At 35.8% G+C, this 13611-nt stretch overlaps 1 protein-coding gene across 1 annotated transcript in view; it reads left to right on the plus strand.

Moving 5' to 3' along the window:
* TFB2M (transcription factor B2, mitochondrial) overlaps positions 1–11320 on the plus strand; it is a 24816-nt gene extending 13496 nt beyond the window's left edge. The window contains exons 3-8 of the mRNA XM_006871270.1: positions 3163–3316; positions 3625–3773; positions 5629–5718; positions 9325–9393; positions 10228–10388; positions 11158–11320. Coding sequence (XP_006871332.1) covers positions 3163–3316; positions 3625–3773; positions 5629–5718; positions 9325–9393; positions 10228–10388; positions 11158–11320 — 786 coding nt within the window. The remainder of the gene's footprint in view (positions 1–3162; positions 3317–3624; positions 3774–5628; positions 5719–9324; positions 9394–10227; positions 10389–11157) is intronic.
* Positions 11321–13611: the final 2291 nt, after the last annotated feature.

The raw sequence follows: 13611 nt of genomic DNA on the forward strand, positions 1-13611 counted from the left end.
GCCACACCAGGACACCTGCCATGCCCATACAGCCCATCTATAACCATACCCTCTGCAACTCCACCCACTGGACAAGCGCCAGTACCAGCTCCTATACCACCTGACCAACAATCTTGTTCTTGTTAAGTGCTGTCGAGTCAATTCTGACCCATATCGACTCTGTATAAGGTTTCCAAGGAACAGCTGGTAAGCTTGAACCACTGACCTTGCAGTTCAAACGACTTTGCTGTCTGACGCATTAGCCCACTGCATCACACCAGGACAGCAGCAAATACCAGCCAAACCTACCCTAAACCGAGGTGCATGAAAGTCAAATACAAAACAGTACACATTCTGTAACTATACCAAAGGATACATTTTGTGAGAGCCTACGAACACATCAACATAGAATCATTAAATAAGTACAAATATGACAACTCCACAATGTCCTAGAGATAACATACAATTTAAGCTCACATGAAGAAACGAGAGAATGACAAAAACAAATGACCAAGATGCAGAATCTGAAGGTGTCTGAGGAAGAAAGGTAATGGAACTAACTGAAGAAAAATTTTAAATAATTATATTTAGATACCTTCAAAGAATTCACAAAAAGATGAGGAAAGCAAGGACAACACAGAAAATAATTGAGAAGAATTCAGGAAAACACTACAAGAACAAACAGACAAAATGCAAATTTTGGAATAGTACAAAACCTGTGATTAGTAATACAGGTGATTAGTAACTAGAATTTCACAAATGGGTATATATTGAAAGGATAAAGGAGTAGATTTGAAGCAATGGAAGCCTAAACTACTGAGCTTGAATATAAATCTCTCAAAACTATTATCCTAGAAGAACCATCAGAAAAATGAAAAAATCTGAAGAAAGTCTACGAGATATGTGGGACACCATGAAAAGGAACAACTTATGTGTGGTCGGAATTCCAGAACAGGAAGAGACAGTAAAAAGCACAGAGAAAATTGTCAAAGAGTTGTTGGAAGAAAACTTCCCTAATATGAAAGATGAGAAGATAAGCACACAAGAAGCTTAACAAACCCCAAACAGAATAAATCTGAAAAGAAAAACATCAAGGCATATCATGATCAAACTTTCCAAAACGAAGCACAAGGAAAGAATGCTGTGAGCAGCTCAGAAAACAGTGAAAACTTACTTACCAAGCAGTGCCAATAAGACTAAGCTCTGATTTCTCAACATAAGCCATGCAGGTAAGAAGGCAATTGGATAATAGGTACAAAACTCTGAAAGAAAAAACTGCCAACCAAGAATCATACCCAGCAAAGTTGTTCCTCAAATATGACTGTGAAATTAGGATGTTTCATAAAAATTAAAGGAATTTGTAATGATCAGAACAACTTTACAAAAATGATAATAGGTGTTCTTTGGACTAAGAACAAACAACATCAGACAACAACCTAAGATTGTCACATATGACTACACCACCCAGAATTCAATCCAAATACTGTTAAGTGCCGATGAGTCCGTTCTGACTCACAGCAACCCTGTATAGGGTTTCTGAGGAACAGCTGGTGGGAACGAACTGCCAAACTTGTGGTTCTCAGTCCAGTGCTGATCCAATAGCACTACACAAACAAACCTACAAGGCTGAAAATAGAAAACCAGACATAATCAATTTATAATGACATTAACTATAAAGCAAAAAGAGGGAATTATATAGATAGAGAAATTCCAAATGACAAGGAAGCCAAGTAGATTTCAAGATAAAATAGACTGTTTTAATCAGGGGAAAAAAATAATAAATTACAAGATAACCTCAAAGAAAGTTAATACACCTGAACATTAACACAACAAAAATGAAAAGAAAACCTACAAACAAAATGAACTCAGTGCAGAAAATAATGTGGAATAAAGAAATCAGCACCACAAGAGGGTAAACACATGTTAACATGGGTGAGAGGGCTGGCAATGTACAAGAAGAGGGAGTTTAACATAGTAAAGACTAAGGTATCGGGAAACAGAGGGGAGAATACCATCATGAATAGAGACGTAGATAATGTTAACTGTTGGTACATGGAGGGGATTGAAATTGTAATGAAACCAAATATGTGATTTGTTGAATGTAAAACTGATCATCTGCTTTATAAACTTTTACTCAATTCACCATAAAAGGTTTTTTAAAAAGTTTTGAGTAAAATGAGGTATTTGAATTAATGGCTTTAAATTGCAACTTTCTTTTAAACCTGGATAAATACCTGTAGAATTTTCTGTGCATGAGAACCTCAAATACCCATCCCAAAACACTGTCCTAATCGATACTGTAACTTCAAACCGAGTTTAGTTAAGTGTGTAGCTACTAGCTCCCACTACTTAGCAGCTCTATTACTTCTACAAGATGAGGAAATTAGGACAAAGACCTCCTCCAGTAGACGAGACACTTTCCTTTTATGATTTTATTTTTCAAAGATAAATGAAAAAGCAAGGCAAAAATGGAGACTGATGTACACAATGAGCTACTTTCATTTGATGTTATTACTAAACTCGAAGGGGGAAAAGTACTTTCTTGAATCTACTTACTTTTCACTTTAATGTTTTTATTATTTTATTTATTTTATTATTGTTTTTCTCCATTGTTAAGTGCCATCCAGTCTGTTAGACTCATAGTGACCTGTATAGGGTTTCTGAGGAGCAGCTGGTGGGTTTCAGCTGCTGACCTTGTGGTTCGCAGTCTGGTGCTGATCCTGCAGCACCACACCTGGAGTCCTTTTCTCTATTACAAAGAACATAGCTTCAGGTCTTTTCCCCATGATTTATAGCAGATGAATCACAGCTTGCTTCTTGAGCCTAGAAGCGGCCTCAGACTCTGTCCAGTGCTGCAAGCAGCCACTACTAAGCAGTTAATGATTATGAGGAAGCTCTTGAACAACGGAAGCTATTAAAGTAAAGAAATTAAAATAAGCAAAAATTCGTTTAAGTTTTATTTGTTTGGGTTTTTTCTTGGTGATATTGTTGTACTTTCATTGCTTTTCAGTTGTTTATTTTATCTTTATTTCCTCTGTTAAATTTTAGGGTATGTTATTAATTTCTTTGCATCTTTATTAAGGTAATTTCTTATAAGAATTATTTCTGAAATAGTCTTTGAATTGCAACAAAGTAAACTTCAAAGTGCTGAAACTTCTTGGCATTATCTCTGCCTCTCTTTAGTCCCTAGGAAAAAATCTGGATGGACAACTAGATGTGGTCCACTGTGACTTCTTTAAATTGGATCCTAGAAATGGTACTCTAGTACGACCACCTATTATGATTTCACAGATGCTTTTTCAGAATTTGGGGATACAAGCACTTCCTTGGTCAGCAGGTAATTTTTGTCATTCATTAAAGCAAATGCCTTATAATTTGGCAGCTCTCTTTGTCAGAATACCTGGTTTATTGTTTATGTTGTACAATTTTTGATCAAATGCTTTTAAGTTGAATGTGGCATTCTCCTCACCTGGAAAAAATGATGAAAGCAATTCCCCAAAAGGCAAGTTCTCTTTCAAGAAAAAATGCTGAGGTTTAGTTGAATTAAAATAAGCTTAAATTAACATAGTTTGATACAATAAAATATTGCCATAGGAAAAAGGATAAAGAATTTTAATCAGAGATTTTCACTTGTATTTGTAACAGGTATCCCTTTAAAAGTAATTGGAATCTTTCCAATCAAAAGTGAAAAAAAGGCACTGTGGAAACTTATATATGACCTATATTCCTGTACTTCTATATATAGATATGGACGAGTAGAATTAAATATGTTTATTACTGAAAAGGAATATCAGGTAAGGTTATTAACCAGTGTCTGATAAGTTTTTTGTTTTGAAAGAGATTATAATTTTCTTCTGAGTAGCCTTAACTTATGATTTTAATTTTATGATTTATAACATTTGAATGTACTAAGACTGTTTTTAAATGTCTGTAGAGCAACCTTTAGACTGTGTTTTTTATTCTCTAGACCCTGGGTGGTGTAAATGGTTACTATGCTCTAAATTAGCTTTTCTAATGTGCTCAGCTAAAAGGATGGTAGTTTGAGTCTTGGTATGGCGCTGTGGGTTAATGTACTGGACTGTAAAGTCAGTTTGAACCACAAAGTTGGCAGTTCAAGCTCACCAGCAACTCCTTGGAAACCCTATACAGGGTCGCTATGAGTTGGAACCGACTCAATGATACTTAACAACAACAGAGGGAGTCCTGGTGTGGCACTGTGGGATAAAGCACAGAAACACAAAATTGATTTGAATCACAAGGCTGGAGGTGCAAAAGCACCAGCCACTCCTTGGAAACCCTGCACAGGGTCACTATGAGTTGGAACCAACTTAACAATAACAACAGAGGCACATTGGAAGAAAGTTCTGACAGTTTACTTCCAAAAACTCTGCCATTGAAAATCCTGTGGTACACAGTTCCATTTAGACACATGTGGTGTCACCATGACTTGGAATCACTTCAGTGGCAGCTAGCTTGGTGTTTGGTTTTTTTTCTTTGTAATGATGGGTTCTCTTGATACTACCTTACAAGTCATGTTCCCTTTTACCCATAATGCTTCCTGTTATTAACCAGAAAGGGAAAAATATGAAACTTTCTGCTCCGGTAAGGATTTATTGTCTCACACACGCTTTACAGGGTCACTGTGAGTCAGAACCAACTCAACAGCACACCACAACAATCCAATACAACAAGAACTACTTAGCATTATTTCTACATATGAAAATTAAGGCTTAGTATAGTGGGCCAAGAAATGAAGGAATAATATACTCACCCAACCCCAGGTAGTGGAAATTGTACTTGGTCTTGGAAGGAGCATAGGGTGCTTAGAACCTTGAAACTATACATGCAGTATATAAATTAAAGAATGGAGGAAAGAAAAATTATCAGTTTGCTTTTAGGAAAATGTTCCAGTGGCCTTTACACATGTGTTTTCCTTTCTCTGTGGTTCCCTCACCCAGGGGTTACTTCTCATCCTTCAGGTGTCAGTCTAAGCACCTCTTGACTCAGAATTTAATGGGTCCACCTGACACATGTTTTAACACAACTATCCTCCAAGGGAGTCCTGGTGGTCTAGTGGTTAAGTGCTTCACTGTAAATAGAAGGTGGGCAGTTCAAACCCACTAGCCATTCTGCAGGGGAAAGATTGGCAGTCTTCTATAAAGATGGCAACCTGGGCAACATCAGGGGCAGTTCTACTCTTATCCTGTAGGGTGGCTCTAAGTTGATACTGACTCCACAGTGATGAGTTTGGGTTTGGGCTTTGTACTTCTCCATAAAACATAGCAAAAGCTAATTCATGTAATTAGTTAATGTTTCTTTATCCTGTTATGCTGTAAGAACCACAAGAGTAGGATTTCTTGTTTTTGTTCACTTTCATAATTAAATTACGAGATTTAGCCCTGATATGTGCTACGGGTAAAGGAAAAAAATCTCATATATGTTAGATTTTAAGTGTACATGATTAAACTTTAAACAAACTTTTAAGAATTTTTCTGTCCTGAGATGCTTAACGTTAAGATTTTTCCTTTAAGTCCTTTAATTTTGTTAAGTTTCTAGATACTATTATGACATTAACAATTAGGAGGCAACACTTGGTTTTGATTGATTCGGATTGTATTTGATGTGTAAATTATATTTTCCTTTTATTAGAAACTAATGGCAAAACCCAAAAATACAAACTTGTATCAAGCATTAAGTGTCCTATGGCAAGTAGCTTGTGACATTAAACTTCTGCGCATGGTGAGTAAACTCCTGAATTTTAACAAAGAACTTCATTTTTTTTCCAATTTGCTACATTTCTATGACCTATAAATGAAAAAAATAAAAGAATAAAAGATTCTGACTCATAGCGGACTCTGTGCACAACAGAATGGAAACTTCCCAGGTCTGCAACATCCTCACAGTAGTTGTTAAGCTTGAGACCATTCATTGCTGCTGCCACTGTGCTATCCAACTCTTTGGGAGGTCTTCCTCTTTTTCACTGACCCTCCACTTTACTTAGCATGATGTCCTTCTCCAGGGACTGGTCCTTCCTGACAGTATGTCTGAAGTTGAGAAACGAAGTCTCGACATCATGACTTCAAGAAGGCTGTTCTTCCAACACACATTCGTTTGTTCATCTAACATTTCATGTTACTTTTAGTATTCTTCTCCAACACCCATAACTCAAATACATCAGTTCTTCTACAGTCATCTTTAGTCATTGTCCAACTTTCACATGCATATGAGGCTATTGAAAATACCATGACTTGGATCAGACACACTTTAGTCTTCAAAGTGACATCATTGCTCTTGAACACTTTAATGAGGTCTTAGGCAGCACATTTGCCTAATGCAGTACATCATTTCTTGACTACTGCTTCCATAAGTATTGATGGTGGATTCGAGCAAAATGAAATCTTTGACCATTTCAATCTTTTCTCCATTTATCTTGATATTATGTATTGGTCCAGTGGTGAGGATATTTGTTTTCTTTACAATGAGTTACAGCCCATACTGAAGACAGTAATCTCTGATCTTGATCAGTAAGTGTTTTATGTCATCTTTGCTTTCAACAAGCAAGGTTATATCATCTGCATATCACAGGTTTTTAATGAGTCTTCCTCAGTTCTGATGGCACATTCTTCATTATAGTGGGCTAGGAAATGAAGCTTCTCGGATTATTTGCTCAGAGTACAGATTGAATAAGTATCGTGAAAGAATAAAACCCTGGTGCACACCTTCCCTAATTTTAAACCATTCATCCTTTCAAACAACTGCTTATTGATCTATATATAGGTTCCTCATTAGCACAATTAATTGTTCTAGCACACTCATTGTCCACATGTTGTCCATACCTTGTTGTGATCACACAGTCTTTGTATAGCCAATAAAGCACAGGAAATGCTCTGCTTACAGATAAGATCCATCTGATGTCAGCAGTGATATCCCTCATCCCTCATCCACATCCTCTTCTAAATCCAGCTTAAACTTCTGAAAGTTTGTTATAAGTGTACTGTTGGCAGTTGTTTTTTAATTATCTTCAGCAAAATTTTACTTGCATTTGATGTGAATGATATTGCCTGATGATTTCTCCATCCTGTTGGGTCACCTCTCTTTGGAATTGGTGCAGATATGGATTTCTACCAATCAGTTGGCCAAGTAATTGTCTTCCAAATTTCTTGGCCTCCAGTGCCACATAAGTTTGTTGAAAGATTTTGGTTTGTATTCTATCAATTCCTGCTAATGCCTGCAATACAATTTGGACTTACTCTTCCAGTACCATTGGCTCTGACCATATGCTACTTCTTGCAATGATTAAACATCAACCATTTCTTTTTTAGTACAGTGACTCTGTATACTCCTTCCATCTTCTTTTGATGCTTTCTGCATCATTCAATATTTTGCTTATAGAATCCTTCACTATTTCAAATTGAGGTTTTAATTTTTTCCTTCAGTTCCCTCAGCTTGAGAAATGCTAAGTATATTCTTCCCTTTTGGTTTTCTAATACCACATCTTTGCACATTTCATTGTAATATTTGACTTTGTCTTCTCTAGCTGCCCTTTGAAATTTTCTGTTCAGTTCTTCATTTCTTCCATTTGATTTAGCATATCAACATTGGAGAGCAAGTTTCAGAATCTCTTCTGACATCCATTTTGGTCTTTTCCTTCTGTATTTTAATGATCTTTTTCTTTCTCCCTTTATGATGTTCTGGATGTCATCCTACAAGTCTTCTGGTCTTCAGTCATTAGTGTCAAGTTGAAGCTTGAATTTTTTCTTTAGTTCTCTCTGCTTGAGGAATGCTGATCATGTTTTTCCCTTTTAGTTTTCTAACTCTAGGTCTTTGCTCATTTTATTACAATATTTGACTATGTCTTCTCAAAATGATCTTTGAAGTTTTCTAATCAGCTTGATAATGAACATGCCATTCCTCTTAAATTTGTCTTTCTTGCACAGTAAACCATGTGGTTGTCAGATTCAAAATGGCCAATACCAGTCCATTTCAGCCTAGGATATCAATGTTTATGAATTCCAGTTCATTTTTTACAATTTCCAATTTTCCTAGATTCATACTTTGTACATTCCATGTTCTGATTATGAATTTATGTTTACAGCTGTTTCTCTTCATTGTGAGTTTTGCCCCATCAGCAAATGAAGGTCCCAAAGGTTTTACTCCATTCACTGCATTATGGTCAACTCTACTTTGAGGAGGCAGCTCTTCCCCAATAATATTTTGAGTGCCTTCCAATCTGAGGGGTTCATCTTCTGGCACTGTATTTGACAATATTCTGGTGCTCTTTGTGATGTTTCAGTAACTAAATATTCAGAAGTAGTCCATGTCTCCTCCTTCCTAGTGTGTCATCATCGGGAAGCTCAGCTGAAACCTGTCCACCATAGGTGACCCTGCTGGTATTTAAAATACCTGTGGCATGGCTACCAGAATCACAGCAACATGCAAGGCATCACAGTACAACAAAGTGACAGACAAGTGGTGGCTACAGTGTTTAGTAGCCATATTATAAAAGATAAAATTAATATAATAAATTAATCTTAATGCTATATTTTATTAAGTCTGATGAATCCAAAATAGTCATTTCAATGTGCAATCATAAAAAATTAGCTCTTACATATTTTTGGTTTTTATTTGTTGTTTGTGCTATGTCTTTGAAGTTCATTGAATATATTCCACATATGTTGGTAAATGCTGTCAAGTCGATTCTGACCCATAGCAACCTTGTATAGGGTTTCCAAGGAGCAGCTGGTGAGCTTGAACCACCAACCTTGTAGTTCAAATGACTGCAGTCTGACTCATTATCCCACAGCACCACACCAGGACTCCACATATAGCACATCTCAATTCAGACTAGACATGTATTATCACAAAACTTGATTATAAAATAAAAATGTTTTGTTATTAATTGCCTGTTCCCTTCTTTTGTTGTCTATTTCAGTCGATTAGTGGAAATGAGAGTCCCTGTGTGGTACAAACAGTTAATGAACACATCTGTCCAGTGGTGCCTCCATGTAGTTTTCATGGTTGATTTTTCAAAAGTAGATCACCAGACCTTTCTCTCAGGGGGCCTCTGGTTGGACGTCAGAACTCCAACCTTTCTGTTAGTATCTGAGTGTGTCAACTATTTGTACACCTCAGGGACTCCTAAGTAAAAGATAGAGTTATTAATATCAATGTTGACCTTTGATGCACATTTTCTTTATTGAAAAAGATAGCACAGTCTTCATTTAACTATAACTTTGTTTGTCTTTGTGCAATTAGTCTAAGTACATAGAGTTAACAAAAACAGTAATATGGGCCACTGTGAGCAAAGAGAAGTAAAAAAAATGGGTTTTTTTCTCTCCCCTCAAGGAACCTTGGTCATCATTTGATTTCTATACCCAAAATGGGCAGCTGGAAAAAACAAAGACAAAGCACAGGGTAAGAGTAAATGAGCAGCTTTCCTTTTCTTTCTCTGAATGAAACAGTTTTTATTTTGAAATAAATCTTACAACTTTTAAACACTGGTGATGGATCCACAACTGGTGAATTGATGTGATTGGTATCACTGGTATGTGTAAAAAGTTTATGACTCGGCTAGCAAATGTGTGCTTGTCAAATTCAAAATGGCCAGTACTAGTCCATCTGAGCTCACTAATGTCTAGGTTACTGATCTTTATGTGTTCTATTTCATTATTGGCAACTTCCAGTTTTCCTAATTTCATACTTCATACATTCTATGTTCTGATGGCTGCTTACAGCTGTTTATTCTTGTTTTGAGTTTTGCCACATCAGCTAAATGAAGGTCTCAAAATCTTAACTCATTCACATCATTGAGGTCAACTTAACTTTGAGGCAGCAGCTCTTCCCCAGTGGTAGTTTGAGTGCCTTCCAACCTGAGGGGTTCCAGCACTGTACCTGACACTGTCCTGCTGCTATTCATAAGTTTTTCAGAAGCTAACAATTCAGTAGTAATCCACCTCTCCTTCTTCCTAGTCTAGCTTTGTCCGGAAGCTTCGCTAAAACCTGGCCGCTAAGAATAACTCTGTTGTTGTTAGTGCCATCCAGTCAGTTCCGACCTATAGCGACCTTGTTTAGGGTTTCCGAGGAGCAGCTGGTGAGCTTGAACTATAAATAACTACTGGGATCTAAAATAGCTGTGGCATAACTTACAGCATCACAGCAACACACGAGCCACCACAGTACAACAAACTGACAGACGGGTGGTGGGATAAGCTATTTTATGTCTGACATAGTGTATTTTCCTTTCTCTAGGAGTTATCAGAACTCATACAACAGAACCTGTATTTTATTCGAATGACTCCTCGTAGAAAGTTATTTACAGAAAACTTAACACCTATTAACTTTGATATATTTTTTCAAATGTTAAAGCAATGTTTTGGGAAGCGCAATGCCAAGCTAGCAGACCATTTACAGTAAGTAAAAAATAATAAAAGCAAGCAATTTAATGTGAGAATTATTCTTTGGTGTTATAGTTTTATATTGTTATAGCTTTGTTTTTAAATATCTTAATGAACAGGGGGAGTTATTTTCTTTTAAAAATATTTTCCCTGATGTACATTTTGAGAAAAAAACACAAAAATAATTATATTCTCCATGTAATTTCCCACTGAATTTTTCTCCCCTTTGGAAAAATAGTAGATGATTACAGTAGTGTGACATTTTAACATTTATATTTACATAAATAATGTATTTTTTTAATATATTGCCCTTCCTCTGATATGTTGAGTTACTTTATATAAATATAATATTTCTATAAGCGTGGTGTGCAGGTCTTTTAAGTTGTGCATTGCAGCTTATATTCAGCAGCCCATAGTCATTCCAAACATTGTCATAGGAAAGGTGAAATGCTAAAAACTACATTCTAATTAATTCGATTATTTAGAATGTAGTTGTTCACTGGGCATTATTTATATTAAAATAAATGTTAGAGTCTAAATGTGCCATTTTCATAACAGGTTAACCATGAAAAACTTTAGAAATAAGCCTAGCTAAGAGTTTGCATGTGTAGCTTTAATACTGAATAAGAAATTACGTATCTTAAATTATATATTATATATATATGTTATATATTAAAAATTAAGCATTTGAAATTGACCTTAGAAATCATCTCTGTCAATGTTAACTGTACTTAAAGTTGTTACATAAAAGAATTAAGTAGATTAACTTTGTTTTCTTTTGTAGTTCATTAAGTCCAGTTGATGCAAAGGATATATTGATGCAAATAAGAAAACATGAAAATATGAAAATAAGTAATATGTGCCCCGAGGACTTTAAACGTCTTTTTGAAACTATAGAGTGTTCCAAAGATTATACCTATAAATGGCTGTGTGATGATAGCATATAAGGAACAAGACCACCAAGACATCAGCTGGAGTTTATTTATTGGAAATTATGAAACAAATGAAAAAAGTAATCCATCTGAAAAGCCCATTTTTTTGTTGTTGTTCAACAGAAGAGAATTGTTTTGCAAAGACTAGGCAAGTTATTTCTTTTAGACTTCACATCATTGGTTATTGATAACAGTGACTGTTAAGTGTTTTCACAGCTGAATAAAACTTAAACCTTCAGTTATTGTAAATTTGATGAGATTGAATTATTTCATTGTTTTTAAATTCCTGTCTACTAAAAACATATTGGTAGTTGTGAAATACTACCTGATAAAATTAAGTTTTATCCTTTAGTAAAACATCTTACATCATACTATTTTAAATATTCTACTTTCACTGTTGCTATTTTTACAGATTTTGGGAGGGTGGGGGCAAAAGAGTTTATGCATTATTAAGCTTAGAAAGTAAATGAAACTAATTTAAGTGGTTTGTTTTACTTTTTAGTTTGTTGAAATGTATTATTAAATACTGTATAATGAAATTATTTAAATTTTAATATGGTATAAACTTTTTTAAAAAATTAAAATATTTTAAGTAAAAAGATTTTTTGCTGACCTTTTTGTATATAAATACTTAATGCTACATTAAACTATACCTAACTTCTTGTTGTTGTTGTTAAGTGCCATCGAGTCGATTCCAGCCCATAGCGACCCTGTATAGGGTTTCCAAGGAGCAGCTTGTGAGCTTGAACCACCAACCCAGCAGTTCAAACGACTTTGCAATAGCCAACAGCACCACACCAGGACTTAATCACTTTTAATTCTGTCATGTATATTTAGTGTATTTCCAGTGAATCATTCAGTTTTCTATACTCAAAATCACTCCATTTCTGTTCCATTAAAAAATGATATAGCTTCGATATAAGAGGGCTTCAAATAGTTCATGGGAAAATTCCATTCTTTTTTAATTCCATTTTTCCATGAACTTTTTCAAAGCCCTCTTGGATATTTAATTACCACAGTCATATTTGTTTGCTCTTGTAACCAGAAGGCATACTATCAGTAACTCTTTGTAAGGCATATTCTTAGTAACAGTTAACCAAAGGATTCCCAACTTTCCTAATATTATCATTATGGCTGGAAACTCTGAATGCTTTTCTCTCTTACAATTCCTACTCTACTATTTCCACATCTGTTCAGTGTTCATATAGTCATCATACTCACTTTTCTTCCTACTCCTTATTATTGTTAAGTGCCATCCAGTTGATGCCAACTCATAGTGATCCTGTAAAGGGTTTCTGAGAAGCAGCTGATGGGTTTGCACAGTTGACCCTGTGGTTAGCATTCCAGAGCTTATCCTACAGCGCCACACCAGGACTCCATGTCCTACTGAGACATTAAACCTAAATTTCTCCCTTTTATTTTTAACTTTTTATTGTGAATTGAGTGAAGATTTACAGAGCAGATAATCAGTTTTCATTCAACAAATCACATACTTTGCTTCATCACCTGGTTGCAATCCCTCCATGTACCAAGCATTAACAGCTTTTCCTGTGTTCAATTTAAGTATTGCATTCCTCCCTGTGTCTCCTGCTTCCTTCATCTTTGATCTGCAAATCTCCCTCTTATACATTGCCTGCTCTGTCACCCATATTAACATGTGTCTACAATGTTTTGTGTAAACCACTATGTGTATGTACCAGAGTTTGTTAAACCATTTTCTGTAGATGGGCATTTAGGCTGTCTCCATCTTTTTTTTTTTTTAAAGGTTTTTGTGGATTGAGGGAAAGTTTACAGGGCAGATCATGTTCAACAAATCATACACCTTGTTTCATTACAATGATTATAATCCCCTCCATGTACCATCAGTTAACACTATTTCTCTATATCCACTTTAGCTTTTTAAAAAAACACTCAGGCATATATAATAATTCACATCTCCAAAGGGCACATTCTGCAAGTCGACCTCCTGGCCACAAGCTCTTAGCCCCTTTCTTCCCATGAATCTAAAGTCCTCAGCCGCTCCCCCTCTTCATGCCCCCATCTCTGCCTCCATCTCTGGTGTCACTGCTTCTCTGGATAAGGTCTTGCATTCTGCTTGTGCGCTTCTCCCTTGATGGTCCCAGGGTCCTCTGTTTCTGGATTGTAAAATTAACCACTCCCGTTTTTGTTACAAAACTTCTACCTTTACAATTGTGACAGTTGCAATTAGTCTTCATAACATTTATTCACTATTGAATCATATGAACCTTATCCCCATCTCTTTTCACCAGACCCATCTAGACAAGATGAAATCTATTCAGTGGAGA

The sequence above is a fragment of the Chrysochloris asiatica genome, unplaced genomic scaffold (assembly GCF_000296735.1).
Source record: "Chrysochloris asiatica unplaced genomic scaffold, ChrAsi1.0 scaffold00165, whole genome shotgun sequence".
Taxonomy (NCBI): domain Eukaryota; kingdom Metazoa; phylum Chordata; class Mammalia; order Afrosoricida; family Chrysochloridae; genus Chrysochloris; species Chrysochloris asiatica.